The sequence below is a fragment of the Siphateles boraxobius genome, unplaced genomic scaffold (assembly GCF_051911475.1).
Source record: "Siphateles boraxobius isolate OS27281-9 unplaced genomic scaffold, OSU_SipBor_1 35, whole genome shotgun sequence".
NCBI lineage: Eukaryota > Metazoa > Chordata > Actinopteri > Cypriniformes > Leuciscidae > Siphateles > Siphateles boraxobius.
Window position 1 is genome coordinate 637,501 of NW_027508975.1, and position 20,000 is coordinate 657,500.

At 35.4% G+C, this 20,000-nt stretch overlaps 1 protein-coding gene across 1 annotated transcript in view; it reads left to right on the plus strand.

Moving 5' to 3' along the window:
- The window catches only part of LOC143702200 (exostosin-1b), a 123,362-nt gene that overhangs the window by 85,728 nt on the left and 17,634 nt on the right, over positions 1-20,000 (plus strand). Inside the window, exons 5-7 of the mRNA XM_077195729.1 lie at positions 7,414-7,546; positions 11,049-11,167; positions 17,474-17,569. Coding sequence (XP_077051844.1) covers positions 7,414-7,546; positions 11,049-11,167; positions 17,474-17,569 — 348 coding nt within the window. The remainder of the gene's footprint in view (positions 1-7,413; positions 7,547-11,048; positions 11,168-17,473; positions 17,570-20,000) is intronic.

Here is a 20,000-nt window from a genome sequence, read left to right on the forward strand (position 1 = left end):
TTCTTGTGAAATGTAATCCCTTGCTGTCTGGTTTTTAGATTTCGTTCGTGTGAACATCCATACGCAGCACAAAAGTCTGGCATCATCCATGAAATCAGCGTTACCCAGCTACTTCCTATGACAAGACCCCTGTTCCAAGATGGCGGCGGTTTTGACGCATGTTTAGAACCCCAAGGCGACATCTAGTGTTTATATCTGTGACTATCGACCTGCATGTAGCACGGCGTTCATGGTTCGATTTGTCGAGACTGTTTTCAAAGATGGCTTCTGCTTGTATACGCGAAGTGAATACTTCATAAAGTATCTTCTTATTAAACTGTCTGTACACTTACACAGTTCTCAATGCTTCGGTTTGCAGGTCGAGACCCTCATTATGCTAGCGTGTTAGTGTGGGGCTATTTTGAGCCTTGTTAGTGCTATTAACTAGCGATTTTTATTTTTACTTATTCGATGCCCCATACACTAGCGTTATAAGCTAATCTGTGGTTAAACTAAAACTAACGTTAAAACTGGGTACATTCGATTATCAGTGTTGTCATTGAGCGATAGTTCAGTATTACTGGCTGATGAACTTTACTGTGAACTCGTTCATTCTGGTGTCTGTGAACGGCAGCTCTCTCAGTTTAACTTCGTTCAATAGAGTGCCAGATTTCCATAGAGCGAAAACCCGGATAAAACGCACCGTAAACAGACGTTAATATGTAGAGGAAAAACACCCAATCTGGCAACACCAGCACCAGCGTCGCACCGCCGCATGCGTCATCAACACAACAAGCAGCAAGGAGGATCGTATGATCATTTAAACCAGTTTATGACAAGGTCGTGAGGATGGGAAAAATCTTACATTTTCGCGCAAACTTTGCCTGCCGATAAAATAATTGCTGTCTGTGGTTCTATATAGGCTGTGGCAATAATTCTGAAAAATAATAGTTTGCAGCAACATATGGAAAAAAAGGACTATGAACTAGTTCAAAATTTTGAAGTATGAACTTTCCCAACACTGGCGATCATCATGAAAACGCATCCCAGAGAACGGTCGACTCGGTACCATGTGTTATTTACCCATAGGTTCATTTTTGGCCGGAATTGTCCTTTAAAATAAGTCTCTTCTGCTCACCAAGGCTGCATTTATTTGATTAAAAATAAGATTAAAAATAATATTGTGAAATATCACTATAATTTAAAACCACTGTTTTCTATGTGAATATATTGTAAAGTGTTTTTATGTATTTATTTTAAAATGTAATTTCTTCCTGTGATCAAAGCTGAATTTTCAGCATCATTACTCCAGTCTTCAGTGTCACATGATACTTCAGAAATCACTATAATATGATGATTTGATGATCAAAAAACATTTCCCATTATTATCAATGTTGGAAACCGTTATTTACAGATCGTTTAAAAATTAAATAAATTAATACTTTTTCATCAAGGAGGAAAATCAAACGTTTCAGTAAAGACATTTATAATGTTACAAAAGATTCTATTTCAAATAAAATCTGTTCTTTTGAACTTTTCAACAGTTTTCAACTGTGATAATAATCATAAATGTTTCTTGAGCATCAAATCATCATATTATAGTGATTTCTGAAGGATCATGTGACACTGAAGACTGGAGTAATGATGCTGAAAATTAATTAGGAATAAATTACATTTTAAAATATATTAAAAATAGAAAAGTTATTTTAAATTGTCATAATATTTAACCATATTACTTTTTTGTATCTTTAATCAAATAAATGCAGCCTTGCCGATCCAACTGTTTTGACTGGAAGTGCATCAAAAAAGGTATTAGTCCGCTTTAGTCTTTCTGTGTTTATTTGGTGGCATTTATATATGAAGTATATTCTGTCTAAAGCTGTTAGTGCGGCTGCTCCTGCTTTATGTTTAGCCACTGACAGTGTCTACAATCAACAAATCACAGTAATTAACCTCACAAGACGATGAGTTAGTGACAGCTCTGAGTCTCGACCTCACACAGCATCCGCTTTCATCCGCTGGAAGATTGTGGCCCTCGTGTTGCGAGATTGAGTCGTCAATCACACGTCTTCAGTGAGCAGACGCAGGACTTTTAGCTGAGCTGGAGGAACCGTCTTTCATCAGCCTCAGATTGGGTTTTTAAGATGACAGGTTGGGTTCTGCAAGGTTGCAAGACCACGGTTTAATATCAGCGCTGGTGTCAAACGGTTATTGACTGCGTCGGGGGCGCGAGAGGAAAACACTCAAACTCACGCTTTATTGTGTTCACCTCAGATGAGCTTTCGGGTTGTGAGCGTTGTTAGTGTTTGGTGCAAAGGTTTTATTTTGTCTTGGTTGAAAATAATGAAGATGAGTCAAAATATGCTTCATGATGATATTTAAATTATTCGAAATAAAATAAAAAGTGAAAGAAATTGTAATATTATGTATAACATAGCATAACATAACAACATCATAGAACTACATCATAACACTTTCACAGCACATCATCGTAACACAACATCATAACGTAACAACACAACATCATAACGTAACAACCCATCACCGTAACACAACATCATAACGTAACAACACATCACCGTAACACAACATCATAACGTAACAACACATCACCGTAACACAACATCATAACGTAACAACATCATAACGTAACACAACATCATAACATCACAGCACATCATCGTAACACAACATCATAACATCACAGCACATCATCGTAACAATATCATAACGTAACAACATCATAACGTAACACAACATCATAACATCACAGCACATCATCGTAACACAACATCATAACATCACAGCACATCATCGTAACACAACATCATAACGTAACAACCCATCACCGTAACACAACATCATTACGTAACAACCCATCACCGTAACACAACATCATCACGTAACAACCCATCACCGTAACACAACATCATAACGTAACAACCCATCACCGTAACACAACATCACGTAACAACCCATCCCCGTAACACAACATCATAACGTAACAACCCATCCCCGTAACACAACATCATCACGTAACAACCCATCACCGCAACACAACATCATCACGTAACAACCCATCCCCGTAACACAACATCATCACGTAACAACCCATCACCGTAACACAACATCATAACGTAACAACCCATCACCGTAACACAACATCATCACGTAACAACCCATCCCCGTAACACAACATCATAACATCACAGCACATCATCGTAACACAACATCATCACGTAACAACACATCACCGTAACACAACATCATAACACAACATCATAACGTAACACAACATCATCACGTAACAACCCATCCCCGTAACACAACATCATAACATCACAGCACATCATAACGTAACACAACATCATAACGTAACAACACATCACCGTAACACAACATCATAACACAACATCATAACGTAACAACACATCATAACGTAACAACACATCACCGTAACACAACATCATAACACAACATCATAACGTAACAACACATCATAACGTAACAACACATCACCGTAACACAACATCATAACGTAACACAACATCATAACGTAACAACATCATAACATCACAGAACATCATCGTAACACAACATCATAACGTAACAACATCATAACGTAACACAACATCATAACATCACAGCACATCATCGTAACACAACATCATAACGTAACAACCCATCACCGTAACACAACATCATAACGTAACAACCCATCACCGTAACACAACATCATCACGTAACAACCCATCACCGTAACACAACATCATCACGTAACAACCCATCACCGTAACACAACATCATAACGTAACAACCCATCCCCGTAACACAACATCATCACGTAACAACCCATCCCCGTAACACAACATCATCACGTAACAACCCATCCCCGTAACACAACATCATCACGTAACAACCCATCACCGTAACACAACATCATCACGTAACAACCCATCACCGTAACACAACATCATAACGTAACAACCCATCACCGTAACACAACATCATAACGTAACAACCCATCACCGTAACACAACATCATAACGTAACAACCCATCACCGTAACACAACATCATAACGTAACAACCCATCACCGTAACACAACATCATCACGTAACAACCCATCCCCGTAACACAACATCATCACGTAACAACCCATCCCCGTAACACAACATCATCACGTAACATCATAACATAACACATCATATAACATCACAACATCATAACATCATAACGTAACAACGCCACATTATAACATCATAACACAACATCATAATGTAACAACAAATCATATAACATCACAACATCATAACATATCATAATAATCACAACATAACATCACATCACAACATTGTAACACAATATCATAGCACAACATCGCATAATGATATAATATATCATATATATAATATATATTTTTGAGAGGCTGCATTTGTTTGATCAAAATAGTTAAAATAGCAATATTGTTGAATACAAATGTAAAAAATTTTGATGCGATTTATACCTGTGATCAGTGTCACACAATCCTTCAGAAATCATTCTAATATACTGATTTGCTGCTCAAGAAACATTTATGATTATCAATGTTGTAAACAGTGTTTTTTTAGGATACTTTGATTTTACAGTTTGAAAGAGCAGCATTTATTTGAAATGGAATATTTTGTAACATTATAAATGTTTTAAATGTCAGTTTTGATCATGTTAATGTGTCCTTGCTGAATAAAAGTTAATTTAATTCATAAAAAAAAAAGAAATTATCCCAAGCTTTTGAATTATATTATATTACATTATGCAAAAAAACAAACAAACATAATATATCATAATATATAAGGAAAGTACAATTATTTAATATGACATGACATTTAAAGCAAGGAAAAATCCAAACTTGTGTAAAAACACTTGATATAAAGATTTGGTCATTATTTTTGTGGTGCTGTTAAAATTACACACTTCGCTTGTTTCTTTACTATATAAGTTGAACGCTTGTATTTGTTGTGCAGATTGTTCTGACATGCTTGATTAGTCCTAATTGTCATTATGCAGAACGAGTTCATCTTCATCCTTCACCTCCCATACACCTGAACTAATTATGCAGCGGTGATTCTGTCTGTTTGCATATGAATATTTCTGTGTTGAATCTCAGCATCATAATGAAAGCTCTCCAGATGCCGCTCAGTGAAACTCGACAAGACCTTTATATTTGTACGACAAAAATGCCTCTAGCCTGCAATTATGAAGACACAATCTCAGAGACTTGGATATGAAAACCCATTCCAGTTGCCAACGATTAGGCTGTCACTAAGCCAAGCCGCTTTCACACTAAAGGCCACAATATAAACCGGAAAACCACGACGACAACAAAACATCCTATCAGTCTTTGTCTGTTTTTACAGCGTCTGAGAGCCTCACTCAAGGCCAGAGAAACACGCTGGAGAAACGGCTGATTGGCACAACCAGGGCATTTGGTCATTTGTCTCGTGGTTTATAGACCCAGAGCTGCACCTCAACTTCAAGTTTCAATTGCAAACATTAATTTGCCCTTTCACACAGCTCTCATGGCCGAGGACTTTAGCTGGAAGCGTTTACGATCAGGGTTTGAAATCAACAGTGGCTGTTAACGCTACTGCCAATTTGGCGTTTTACTTATTATGTTTACTCACTTTTCTGGGGAAGTTTGTGTAAGCCAAATCTGCGGAGATTTAACGCAAATACTCGTGAGTCGTCATCAGTGTTGGGTAAGTTACTCAAAAAAGTAATCCACTACAAATTACTAATTACTACTTTAAAATTCTAATTTGATTACAATACTGATTACTGCATGTAAAAGTAATCCGATTACTAATTACTTTTAAGTTACTTTGAAAACCTATTAAAACTACAAGAATACACTACAAAGTGAAACTCAGTTCTTTCCTTAATTTAATATTGCAGACATCCCAAGGCTCCCGGATATTGATAGTGGATCCCTGATGCGCAAATTAGTTAAAATCTCCCGGAATCTACAGCGAGCAAGTAACGCGCGCACGGCGGAGAGGGAGAGAGCGAGAGACCTTGCCTGTGTGTGTGTGTGTGTGTGTGTGTGGCTCTTGAAGCGCGTTCTCCGGTAATTCATTAAAGCGCATGCTCATTAACTGACGCTGCCGGCCGGACATGACTAGAAATGCATTTTACTAAATATTTTTTTCTTAATACATTTGTAGCACAAGTAACTTAATTTTATTGACATCATTAACTGTAATCAAATTACATACATTTTAAATGTAATGAGTTACATTACTGCGTTATCACGAAAAGCGTTAATTTGTAACGCGTTATACCCAACTCTGGTCGTCATGATATATTAAATACAGCGTATTGCCCAGAATCACTACGCAACAAATAACGGCGCGCTTATTCATTTGCATTGAAACAATAGTGAAGATTAAAAGGCATTTGGTGAACAGAAAAGACATTATTTTCCAACATCCTACATTTTTTTGATGGATGTTCTTTGTACTGTGTTGATCTCTCCACCTAAAACACATTTTGAAATGCTGGATGATAGGATTTTGTTTGAATAAGAATGTATGAAATCCAAATTTTATAATATATATATATATATATATATATATACAGTGCTTGAAGTGGGAAAAGAAAGGTGCCGGTACTCTTGCATTGGCAAATCATGACATTTGAGATTTCTACAGTGAAAAACAAAACTTATAACAAAACTTATTGTTATTTATTCACAACATAAATGTATTAAAACAAGTCGTGCGTGTGTGCACGTGCGTGCGAAAACGGAACTCCTCCAAGTCTGCAAGTCCAAAAATAGCCTACATTTAGATTACTACATTTTAATTAAATGCATTTATGGTGAGATTATTATATTTTCATGTCAATCTGTGTTTTGACCAGGCACCATGAGCTGTCACTTTAATTCAGCGCGTGCAGCACAGCAAAAATACACTCGGAACGATCTCTGCACTGCTGTATACGCACAACACCAGGAGCGCATTGATGGACCGCATGCGCGTGCAGTGTGAAAGCTCGAACCTGTTTACATGGGTGCGGAAAAAATACGCACTGCATACGCACTGCTATATCAACGGGCGTGACACTGGCGCTTTTTCTGTCAGTGGTCGAGTACCGGCTACATGCGAGAAGTAGCGGTACGCAAGAAAAGTGCAGGTACGCTTAAGAGTAAAATGTAGAAGTGCCGGTACTGCGTACCGGTGAGTACCGCCCCACTTCGAGCACTGTGTATATATATATATATATATATATATATATATATATAAGCTGTGATGTAATTAATCTGGTTAATTTATTATTATTTTTTTTTTTTGGGTAGTAAAAGTTCTGAACGGCCGGTAACTTAAAAAGGTAGTAGCCAAACCCTGTTTAAGATGTACTCAGGCTGTGTGTCTGTGTGTGTGTGTGTGCGTGTAGATCATCCAGGACCGAGTGCTTCAGCAGAGCTCCAGGAGTAATCTGATGTGGAACAGTCATCCAGGCGGTCTCTTCACACACTCTCAGTACTCATCCAACCTGGGAGACTTCCCTTTCTTCTACAGCAAACTTGGTAATTCACAATCATCTTCATTATAGCGCATAGTTTCAGATTCATTCACTGCAAAAACTGCTTTTCTTACTAAGTATTTTTGTTTTTTTTCCAGTCCACATATCTAAAAATTCTTACATCAAGATGGATTTACTATTTGAGAAGATATTATGTCTTGTTTTCTGGGGAAATAAATCAAAATGAAGTGAGTGGATGCTTAAAAAAGAAAAATGATCTGCCAATGGGGAAAGAAAAATAATCTTAATTCAGACAGATACAACATTATTTTTCTTTCCTCATTGGCAGATCATTTTGCTTGTTTTAAGCATCAACTCACTTCATTTTTATTTATTTCCCCAGAAAACAAGACTTAATATCTTATGTTATTTTACTACTGTAGTAAATGCATCTTGATTTAAGAAATGTTTGATATGTGGACTGGAATCGAGACAAAAATACTGAGTAAGAAAAGCATTTTTAAAAATAATTAAACACTGTGATGTCTGAGTTGATCTTGTGGCTTTATATATGGTCAGACACTTGCTTGTCAAGTCATCTTCATTTATACAGCGCTTTTAACAATATAGATTGTTTCAAAGCAGCTTTACAGTGATAATAGCAAATTAAAGTAACAGAGATTGTTTAGGCTTTACAGCAGATCTAGAATAAAATTATTGTCCAGCTAAAGTTAGTTTTGATTGATTCCATTGCAAAGATCATTAGTCATTAACTTACGGGCCGCTTACACAACACCGCTTTAACTAAAGACCGAAAACTTTTAATGCGTTCTGGCGGCTCATCAACCGTGTTCGAGAATGCAAACTTGTTGAAGAAAAATGTTATCATCTCCATGTAAACTTCAAAAACGTGAAAACGCTGACGTCGGGCACATGCATATTATGCGTTTAGTCAATAGATATGCGCGTTTGAATGTGTGTGTATATATATATATATATGTATATGTACGCAGGCGTGTAGTCTTACTTTACAAATTGACATCGGCAAATTACTTGTCTTGCCTGCATAATACAGGATTTTTGTTGTTTCCACGGATCCATGCGAACTGGAATCATTTTAAACAAGTGAGTGATTTTTGGACACAGCAAAAGTTTCAGTTCTCCCAAACTTTTAGAAACTAGTCCTGCATGACGTTTTGAGGTTATGTTCAAATGTTTCTGGAATTAATGAGCTTTCTAAGACATGACAGACAGGCATTATGGGACTTTTCAGATCCTCTTTCATCTTTTTACAGACGTGGGTCTTCTTGTCAAAGCCAAATTTGAGACTAGCCTCATTCAAAACCCAAGTTGTGTGTCTCTGGTTCTGTCCTGTCGTCATCTGATTTATTTTTAAAACCCGGTCCTGTCATCTCTTAATTGCAGAGGAGGCTTGATATCTACAAATTGACCATGTAGCTAAGTGACAAGCATTGTACGACTTGATAGATTATCGACCAGCCCTGTGTAATTGGATCACGAAATCCATATTCACAATCTAAAGTCTTGCGTGGCACAGTTGCTAATGCCGCCCACGCTCGCCTCGATCTTCATCGGCACTGCTTGTCAGGCCTATCAATGTGAAGCCGTTGATTGAGCACCTCTTGTTAGTGGGAAAATGCGAGTGTGAAGAGAGAAAAAAACAAAAACGTGGTAACCCTCAAGAATTATCATCTTGTATCTGTGCAAGAATTATCATATTACATCGTTACCGCTGCACCAATTAAACATGCTGAGTTATTTGGAGACGAGGGAAAGCATGGTGCCAACTGTCTGTTATTATTATTATCTCATGGGCGATAGTCAGGGGAAGAAACTCTGGATCTATAGAGAGATTAAAAACAGTGTGCATGATATTAATGCTATTATCGTTGATTGTAATTAAACATGTCGTTTGTTTAATAACTGTAAAACTTGGATTAATTATCTCACATTAAATCACATTTCAGTCATACTCCGTGAAGAGGCCATATTATACAGTCTACTAGAACAGGTTTTCCTGCTTGAATGTTGATTATTCTCCTCATATTCTCCATTGTTGCGGCTCCTCTCTTCCCAGTCTGTCAGTAACGCTCTGTTTACTTCCTGTCTCTATGAAGCCCCTCCTTCTGAAAGCACACTGTGCTCTGATTGGTCGGCTGTAAAAAATGTTTTTCTTACTCAGTATTTTTGTCTCGATTCCAGTCCAAGTATCAAACATTTCTTAAATCAAGATGCATTTTCTAAAGTAGTAAAATGACATAAGATATTAAGTCTTGTTTTCTGGGGAAATAAATAAAAATGAAGTGAGTTGATGCTTAAAACAAGCAAAATGATCTGCCAATGGGGTCAGAAAAATAATGTTGTTTCTGTTTGAATTAAGATTATTTTTCTTACCCCATTGGCAGATAATTTTCTTTTTTTTAAGCATCAACTCACTTAATTTTGATCTATTTCCCCAGAAAACAAGACATGGCATTTTACTCATCTAGTAAATGCATCTTGATATAAGAATATTTAGATATTTGGACTGGAAACAAGATAAAAATACTTAGTAAGAAAAGCAGTTTTTGCAGTGTGTTGTCAAGCAAATATAAAATTTTACATTCATTCTTATGAAAAATGCACAAAAATAAAAAAATTAATTGTTATATGAAATATATATTTTCCAAAACATTTTTGACTCTCTTTTTGACTTCCAAAAGATGGAAATGGATAAATATTCTAAATGTTCCGATCCAATCTGACTTGTAATGCTGCCCGAATCATAAATCATGCACTGTTCCTTCGTTGGCCAGAGGAGAACTGGCCCTCCGACTGAGTCTGGTTTCTCCCAAGGTTTTTTTCTCCATTCTGTCACCTGATGGAGTTTTGGTTCCTTGCCACTGTTGCCTTGGCTTTTGGCTTGCTTAGTTGGGGACATTTAATATTCAATAATATTATTGATCTGCCTTACTTAAGGTGGACGTTGACTCAATTTTCTTTTAGAAACAAACTCTGTTATATTATTTTCATGTTATCTCTGTGAAGCTGCTTTGATACAATCTGTATTGTAAAAAGCGCTATATAAATAAAGGTGACTTGACTTGACTTGACTCTAAAACTGTGAGAAAATCAAAGCCATGAATCTAAACAAGTCGTGTTTCATGTTTGAGGTTGACATCTCAAAAAATGAGCTTTCAGTAAGAATGTGTTGCTTCCACTAGATGGAATTTCTCGCATTAATTTCCAATGCGCACATTTTTTAACCGCGAAAAATGCAGGTGCATTTTTTTCAGGACCATTTAACCTTTTCGAATAATGTCTATAATTGTTTTTTGTGCTCTCACAGCATGTGCTAAAATCTTTACCAAGTTTCGTACATTCCAATGAAGTGAAAAATTAAAACAATTAAATACAAATAAAATATGTGAATAGCAACAGAGGGTTAAAATCAGCAAACAATATTTAAAAGGTTCAATGAATAGGTGGTGCATAGGAATCATAGCCATACAAAAATGATATAGCAGATCTATCTAATCCTCTCAATCTAATTGTCTTGTTTTTAGGGATCAAGCCGAGTCCTAAGTTCACCGCTGTTATCCATGCCGTCACGCCGCTGGTTTCTCAATCTCAACCCATTCTCAAGCTGCTGGTGTCAGTGGCCAGATCTCAGTACTGCGCTCAGGTAAGAACACCTCTTTACATGCCTGATTAATTCAGGAAATTAATGGGAAAAAATAATTGCACATTTATTAGTATTTGCTAATAAACGACATTTGCAAAATTTGCAGTATTTACAAAAGACCCAAATGAAGATGATTTAAAGACACAATCTGGCTTTAGTGCTTTGTCATCAATAGGTTTTTATTAATTTTAATTTAATTATTCAATAATTATATATATATTTTTAATTAATCACATTTAATGAGTGGTTCTCAACCAGGGAGCCTCAGCAAACTTTCACTAGGTCCCAGGATGACTTAAAAATATTTAAATTAATAAATAACTACTAATATATTAAATATATGAAGGCCCCCCAAGATATTTACTTCTACTGTAAAGAAAAAGCTGCTCCATTTCAAACTTTTTTTATTTACAGAAACTAGTGACCGTATAAATTAATTTGGAATATTTATTTAAATATTTATTTATAATATGAACAATACTTAAAATAATTATAAATAATTAAAATAATAAACTTCCACACAAAGCAGTTTCAATAAAGGAATGTTTTTCAGAGTTTACGTTTTATTAAAAATGGATTTACGTGTTTTTTTGTCATTTATGATTACCAGGTTTTATTACATTTATTTTTTACTTTTAAAAATAGCAATTTCTACCCAATAATATACTAATAATTGAATGAAGTAATTTCCATAGAGACACTTCAAGCTTTCTAAAGACACATCTCTCATGTCTGTGTGGCAAGTATTCGCTGAGTTCGGTTCATTTTTGTGACGCGTTTCAGAAAAAGTGAATGGATACAGAGACGGCAGAAAACACCCTGTTTGTTTTCTTTATTTACAAAAGCACAAAGTTTTGTCATTATTATGAGTTTACACTAATAAAAGTAGAACGTTTAAGGTTTCGAATGATGATTTCTGTATGCCAAAAAAAGACAGTGTTTGAAATCGATTTAGCTGCTATGTGGATCAAATTCACCAAAACGCACCCAAGAGGGTTAAAGTATATTTATTCTTATTTGAAATCATTATAAGCTCTGACTCCCTGGTTGAGGAACCACTGCGTTAGGCTTTTTGCTATCCGGACCTTAGGAAAATGATACAATTTGTTTGATGCGATGAGGTCACGAGCGATGTTGTTTTCCTCTTGAAGACGAGTGGATATCTCTCAACGTTAGAAGCGGTTTGAAGCGTCACACTTTGCATCTGGACCCTCAGTTTACACTCCTCTTAAACCTCAGAGAGAGTTTCCCTGGGATCCAGAGACTTCTGAAGTGTTTACCAGCCTGGGAACTGATACGTACTGATTCCTCTCTAATATGTAGGAGAGAGAGAGAGAGAGAGAGAGAGAGAGAGAGAGAGAGAGAGAGAGAGAGAGAGAGAGGATTAAACGACTTTTATTTAGTCACCCTTTATATCTCATAAACATTCACAATAATAATATATTGATACCTTTAAAAAAATAAAAAAAAAATTTTTTTTGTAAATATTCAAAACCAACTGACCCTCAAAAAAACGTAACATAAGATATCTTTAAAACACCAAATATCGCTAAAAAAAACTAGGGCTTGCGATTAATCGCATCCAAAATAAAAGTTTGTGTTTACATAATATATGTGTGTGTACTGTGTATAATTATTTTGTATATATATATATAAATACACACATGCATGTATATATTTAAGAAAAAGGTGATATATATATATATATATATATATATACATACAGTATATACATGATGCAAATATTTCTTAAATATATACATGCATACAAAATAATATATATATACATTTTTGATTTGATTTATTGGTTTATTTTAAATATACATACAAAATAATTATACACAGTGCACACATATATTATGTAAACACAAACTTTTATTTTGGATGCGATTAATCACGATTAATCTTTTCACATCCCAAAAAAAAAGTTTGTAGTGCGCAAATTCAATCTTGACTCTTCACCTGAAGAGGGAGAGAGAGAGAGAGTTCATTGCAATATGCCCCGACTGATTGTGTGAAGCATGTTGCACACACACACACACACACACACACAAAGCTGGCGTTTTCTCAGACTGTCTCCTCTCTCCTCCGCGAGAGGGCTTGAAAAGGCTTTTGTTTCTCTGGCGGCGCTGAATCTACTCCAGCTGAAGTGCAGAGATGGGAATAGCAATGCTAGGCTCCTTTAGCTACAATGCATCACCCAGAGGAAGGAGGGATATAAATAAACGAGAGGAGAACGACGGGCGTCTTTTGAGCTGTTCTGGCAGACTCTGAGACTGAGATTCGGACCCACCGCTGAGAGTCTCTGCATGTTCCTCCTCCTCCACAACTGAGAGAGATGCTGTGATGCTGCGTTTAAAGACACAAATAAAAAGACACATTTAAGTTAGGCATGTGAAAAACTACTTTCAGGGTCCCTGCAGGTCCTTAAAAGTCTCAAAAAACTTTGCATTTTAAGGTAAAAAAAATAAAAAACACCATGTAGTCAAAACGAGACGTGTTTCATAACAATTCTCAATCAATGAATATTGCCTAACCGTCTCTTGCAGTTTCTGATGTTCTTGATGTTAGGATGACAAAAAGTTTTAAAGTCCCCCTGTGGTGAAAATCCAGCTTTTAATGTTGTTTATATGTCTATGTGGTGTTTTTAATATGCTTTAAGACAAACCATGTGTAAATTCATAAGTCGACAGCATTGCTGAGTATTTTCTCCTTAAAACTGCAGTGAACCAAAGACAGTCTCAAAAACACAGTTTGAAATCACTGGTGTTTCTGACGTCACAAACTACCTTGTAACCAATCAGATCAACGTGTGATCGTCAACGAGTGGATCTCTGAGTGAGTGAGTGAGTGGAGGCGGGGCTCATTTGCATATTCATAGAACCGTGTATACTAAATGAGGCGAAGGGTGTCGAGTTACATTCAAGATATTTTTTTAAGGAAAAAACTTTTAAATATGTTATTTTGTTGATCAAAGATGAGTTTTAAGGGATAAGATTGACTACAGGTGGACTTTACGTTTTTTAGTCTGGTCTGCCTCAAGTGTTCGTCAATGTCAGAATGATTGAGGTGACCAATGAAATCAAAGAAGGCGGGGCTTACTGCTCACAGAAGACGAGTGTGCATTCCAACACGACGCTTTTGTGTAATTGAAATGTTAGAAAATAATGCACACTAGAGGTGGAAATGCAGCCACGATTATTTCTAATAATTTAACAGATCGGTTACCACACCTTAAAATATTGTTCAGATGTTGTATTTCAAGACATATTTTTGTCCTTAAAACGCTCTTGTGTGCAGGACTAATTTCTTATCTGCCTCACGCCTCCGTTGCTAATTACAAAACATAATTTTGGAGCAAGTAACAGAGTGAAGCCACTGAAAGCAGATCATGATAGTGATAATGCAGTTATTAGAGAGAATTACGTGAGTCTCAACAGTGTTCGACAGCAGCGCTTCTACGAATAGTGAAATGTAAGTTTACCTGCTTCAAGAACAGCACTTATATTTCCTCGCTAGTGAGAAACTTCAAATCATTAAGTTGCTAAACTATTTTACTGCTAAAATCGTCAGAGCAGCGCTGACAACACGTTTCTTTGCGAGTGTGTGTGTGTGTGTGTTTTAGCTTTCCGTACATAAAAGTAATTCCGTACATAAAGCAGTAATTTTGTGGCAAAAACATGGAAATAATTTGTGGTTTTCATCCTATTGTTGACTATAATTATTTATGTGGTCAGTGTTGCGGTGGGTTTTGGTTCTTTTGCTGTTGTCGGCTGTAAAAACCTTTGAAATAACTGAAATCATTTGGCGAAGTGATATAGAACTGTAATGCGGTCAAAACCTGCCTGGAACTACTTTATCTGTGTGTTTCCCTGAAAATAAATGCGTGCCTTATAATTTTCGTCAACCAATCAGAATCAAGCATTCAACAGCACTATAATATAACATTAAAAGAGTGCATGGAAAGATTTAACTTAACATTTAATATTAAACTGTTTTACAATATAAATGTTCCATGCTATCGTCTCGTCTTCTACATGATTAAATGTTTTGCATTTTCCCCACATGCAAATAAGAGCGAATGTGTGCATATTAAAAAAAATATACATTATTTGCAAATTGATAACTGCACAACTACATTTAGACCTATAACTTTTTTCAGCGTTCTTCCTTCCATTTCTTTGTTCCCTTAAATCCCATTTAATCCTTTAATTATGTAATTCTTAAAAAGAAAAGACTTTGGTCAAGACATGGTTACTGCCTTGAATTATGACCGTGTTTATGTTTTAAATAGTTTCAGGATAGGATTAGTATTTTTTAGGCACTCTAAGCTATCGTTTGTATGAATCTCACTAAGTAAACGTTGAGCTGTTGGACATCTAGAGAGAAACCTGGACATCTGAGCGTTGAATCACCGCAGGCTTCACTCAATCTGTCTACATGCTTTAGCAAAACCCAAGAACACAGTCTGCGTTATCAAAAAAATCCAACCTTCAGGCTTTGTTTTGTTTCGAAGAGTTTAAGTAGTTTAATTATGTCTCTGATCTTATTATAGATTATGGGATGCTTTAAGTTTGAAGAGGCCTGATCCTCCTGCGTGTAATATCATTAGACAGTCCAGCTTTCATTTATTCTGTTCTGTGCTTTAAGAGCGGCGTGAATCTGCCATTGGGAGTTTATGAAATGAAAGATGTGGTTAAGTAAAAGGCTGGATGGATGTTTATATCACCAGCACATTAAAATGAGTGCATTAATAAAAATATAGTGCTTTTTCAGTTTAAGCAGCTCTTGCGTGTGGAATAATGATGCTCATAAAGCAGCAATCGAGTCTAAATCATTCCCAATGCATTTAATATTATACAATTTATAATATAATGTAGATGTTATACTAATTTCAGTACATTTTAATATTTTTTTCAATTTAATTTAAACAAAATAAGAATTATATATATATAATATCATAAATTCTATTATATTATAATCATTTTATATATAAAGTAATAAAATAAAAATGAAATTTTAATTTAAATATAATAAATGTTACATTAATTTCAATACATTTTAAGAATTTATTTTAAAACTAAATATATAGGAAAGTTGCACTCATTACTTAAAACTGCCACATAAAAATAAAATAAGATTTAAATATAATAAATGTTGTATTCATGTAAATAAGTTTTAATAATTTCAGTTAAATTTTTTTATATATATATATATAATTGGGGAAAGTTGCACTTGTTAACAACAAAAAATACCACAGAAAAAATAAGTAAGTTTTTTGTAATATAAAATAATAAAATACTATTTTAAAATTCAATTTAAGTGTAATACATGTTTTAATTTCAATAAAGTAATTTCAATTAAAAAAATGTATTATTGGGGAAGTTTATAAGCCTAATGTTTTTATGTCATGAATGATATAAAATCCTTATTTTTATGCATTTATTTTTCTTGTGGATTTTCAGAAAAAGCTGCAGAAAAATCAGTTTTGGTGTACGTGTAAACACTTGATTTTAAATTTAATATAAATATTTACATCAATACATTTTTTATATTATTTTATTTCAATTGATATGTTATCTTTTTTATAGGGGAAACTTCATAAACCTGATCAGCGAGCCTTTCTCCTTCATTGCTTTTCAGTTTGCGCACTTGTGTTCATGTTTTGATGTCAAACCTGATCATTTCAGCATTTTAAATTCTCATTTATATTCATTTATTTTTCTTGTGGGTTTGTAGAAGGAGCTGATTTTGACAGTCTATCAGCATTGGGTTGTGCATGTGAACTCACTAACTCTTGACTCTGAGTGTTGGTTTGAGTCCAAACACTCCAGCGCTCTTAATGAGTTATTTAACCCAGCTCTGAGAACAAACTGACTTCTAAATCACACACACACTCTCCGCATGAAACATTTATGAGTGTTAAAGTAAAACCAGAGCCAGTCGCTTCAGCTGGAGGTGTAATCACTCAAACACACTTGAAAGTGACAAAACAAAATGAATCTAAAAACCTCACGGCTGTTACGAGCTGTAAACTGAGACGCAGAATCCCTGTAACGCTGTCAGATTTGGGACTAATGCAAAAATCATCAAATAAATGCGTTTGGACTTCACACATTGACTGTCACATGACTTTTTATGATTATGTATGACATGTAATATTATGTTTTGTGATATAAGAAACATATAAGCGGAGCACTGGATCATGAGACTTCTTTCCCATGAGGCATCAGTGATAGAAATGCATAACTTCTGCATAAAATCTTTGTGTTTCTCTGATCTCACTGTCTTTCTGTTTTTTCTCAGATTATTGTGTTGTGGAATTGTGACAAGCCTTTACCGGCCAAACATCGATGGCCGGCCACTTCAGTGCCCATTATCGTCATCGAAGGAGAGAACAAGGTGATATAACGTTTCTGTAGGGTTTTCTGTCATAGTTTTTACATTTTATGATACTTAAATATAATATAAATATTAAATATTTCCTTTTTCTTTCTTTTTCTTCTTCGTTTGCACGTTAAAGCTGAAAAATTAGCATTTTCTCATTATTAGATGTGCCACATTAAAATTATATAAATATAATGAAAAATGCATGAAACTTTTTGAATGCAATTTTTAATACAATAAATACAATATAAATTACAAGTAATTAATACTTTTATTCATCAAGAACACAGTAAATTGATCTAAAGTGACCGCAAAGACACTTATAAAGCTACAAAAGATTCAATTTCTACTTTCTATTCGTCAAAGAATCCTGAAAAAAATAAAATCCGTCACTTTATCCCCAAAAAAATTAGGCACATTAGCAAAATTAGCACAACTGTTTTCAACACTGATAATAATCATAAATGTTTCCTGAGCATCAAATCATCATAAAATGTGACACTGAAGACTGGAGTAATGATGCTGAAAATTCAGCTTTGGAATGAAAACAGTGTGTGTGTGTGTGTGTGTGTGTGTGTGTGTGTGTGTGTGTGTGTGTGTGTGTGTGTGTGTGTGTGTGTGTGTGTGTGTGTGTGTGTGTGTGTGTGTGTGTGTGTGTGTGTGTGTGTGTGGTATAGGCTAAAGCTGTGGAACAGAGTGTTGTTTCCCAGTGTTTGGAGTGGAGAGGGATTAGTTTTCCTCTGGCTGAGGGAAGAGAGAGTGAAGTAGTGCCAGTCAGCCTGTGGTGTGTACGGCTTGTGGCTCGCTTGTTTACTGTGTGTGTGTGTGTGTTCCCACCCAGACTAGCTCACGAGGAGACAGCTCTTTTAAGCCGTGATTGACAGCCTGGTCCCACACCGCACTGAAGTGTAGCTTTAGGCATTTTCCTTATTAAACACTCGCGTTCTTCCCGAATCTGAGGTCCTGCAGAGAAAACTCCTGCGTTTCGACCGCCTTTCATTACAGAACAACATCAAATACATGTTGAGAAGTGCTTTAGTTCCTGTATGAAGTGTAACAGTCAAAGGGAAATAATATTGGACAGGACTTGATTTATAGCCATTTGGGATTTGATTGGATTGTGAAGTTATCGTGTAAAATTTTGTGAATATTAAATATTAAAGTTTGTGCAAGCTCAGTTGTCAACACAAAATTTGGTGCAATGAGGATACTATATATATATATATATATGTGTATGTATGTGTGTGTGTGTGTATATACACATACACACAATATCATATTTTCTTTTTGCACAATAAATGCATGCAAGTTATTCTTAGCGTATAAGAATAACTTGCATGTAATAAATAAAAAATATATTTATTGTGCAAAATTAAAAAGAAATTCTAATTGTGAATCTACATTTGGAATTTTTTTTTTTTTTTTTTTTTTTTTTTTTTGAGCGAGTCTTAGTTGGGGACTTTAGTAGTGATGCACAGAAATAATTTTTTTACTGAAACCGAGAAACATTTCCATTCAGCTGGAAAACAAAAATTTTAGTAATCAGATGTAGGTAATTATACCGTGCTGCTCTCAGGTGATCAATTACACTAGTTGTAAGTAGTCCTCTCAATATTTCAGCCAAACAAACTTTACATTCTTTAGCATAATGTTTGTCCACAGTGAAACAAAGCTGACATCTTTACCTGTTATACTCAAAATAGAATTTTTTTTGGTTTTTTTTGTTTCAGCTGAATATTTTCCATTGCAGAAATGTGTGTGCATTCTACATTTTTGCACCAAACTGAATTTATTAGAGGTGGCAAATGATCGTTTCCAAACCGGTTTCCTTTAAAGTTATCATGAAACAGAAGTTGCAATAATCTTTTCTGTTGTCTATCGAGTGAAACGCTTCTGGAACAAGATCGAATGTGGGCGGGGCTTGATTTATCTGTGGGGAATTGATTGGATGGTTGTGGTTTGCTATTGGCTGATCTCATGTGAGTGACAGGTTGCCCCGCCCACATCATCAGAGAAGAGATGAGGGGAAGTTATTCTGATTCAAGATTACCAGGAACATGAATTAAAAAATGATGTGCATGGATAATTAATTTATAATAAATACTGCAATATTCCATAAAACAAAAAAATTTCCATTTGGATGTCCTGGTGACGGTACACACTGTTCAGTGTGACTCTCTCTCTCTCTCTTTCTCTCTCTCTCTCTCTCTCTCTCTCTCTCTCTCTCTCTCTCTCTCTCTCTCTCTCTCTCTCTCTCTGACGTCTGTGTGTTTGAGGGCGAGAGAGATCGAGATGTGAGATTTCGTGTGTTAGATTTAATCCGGTCTTCCTCATCTTTCATCTTGTGTGTGCGTGTGTGTGTGTGTGTTTGTGTGTGTTCCTGTTTGCTTGTGCTTTAACCCAGTCCTCTTTTGGAGCATTTTTGACTCCGACACTGTTTAGACAT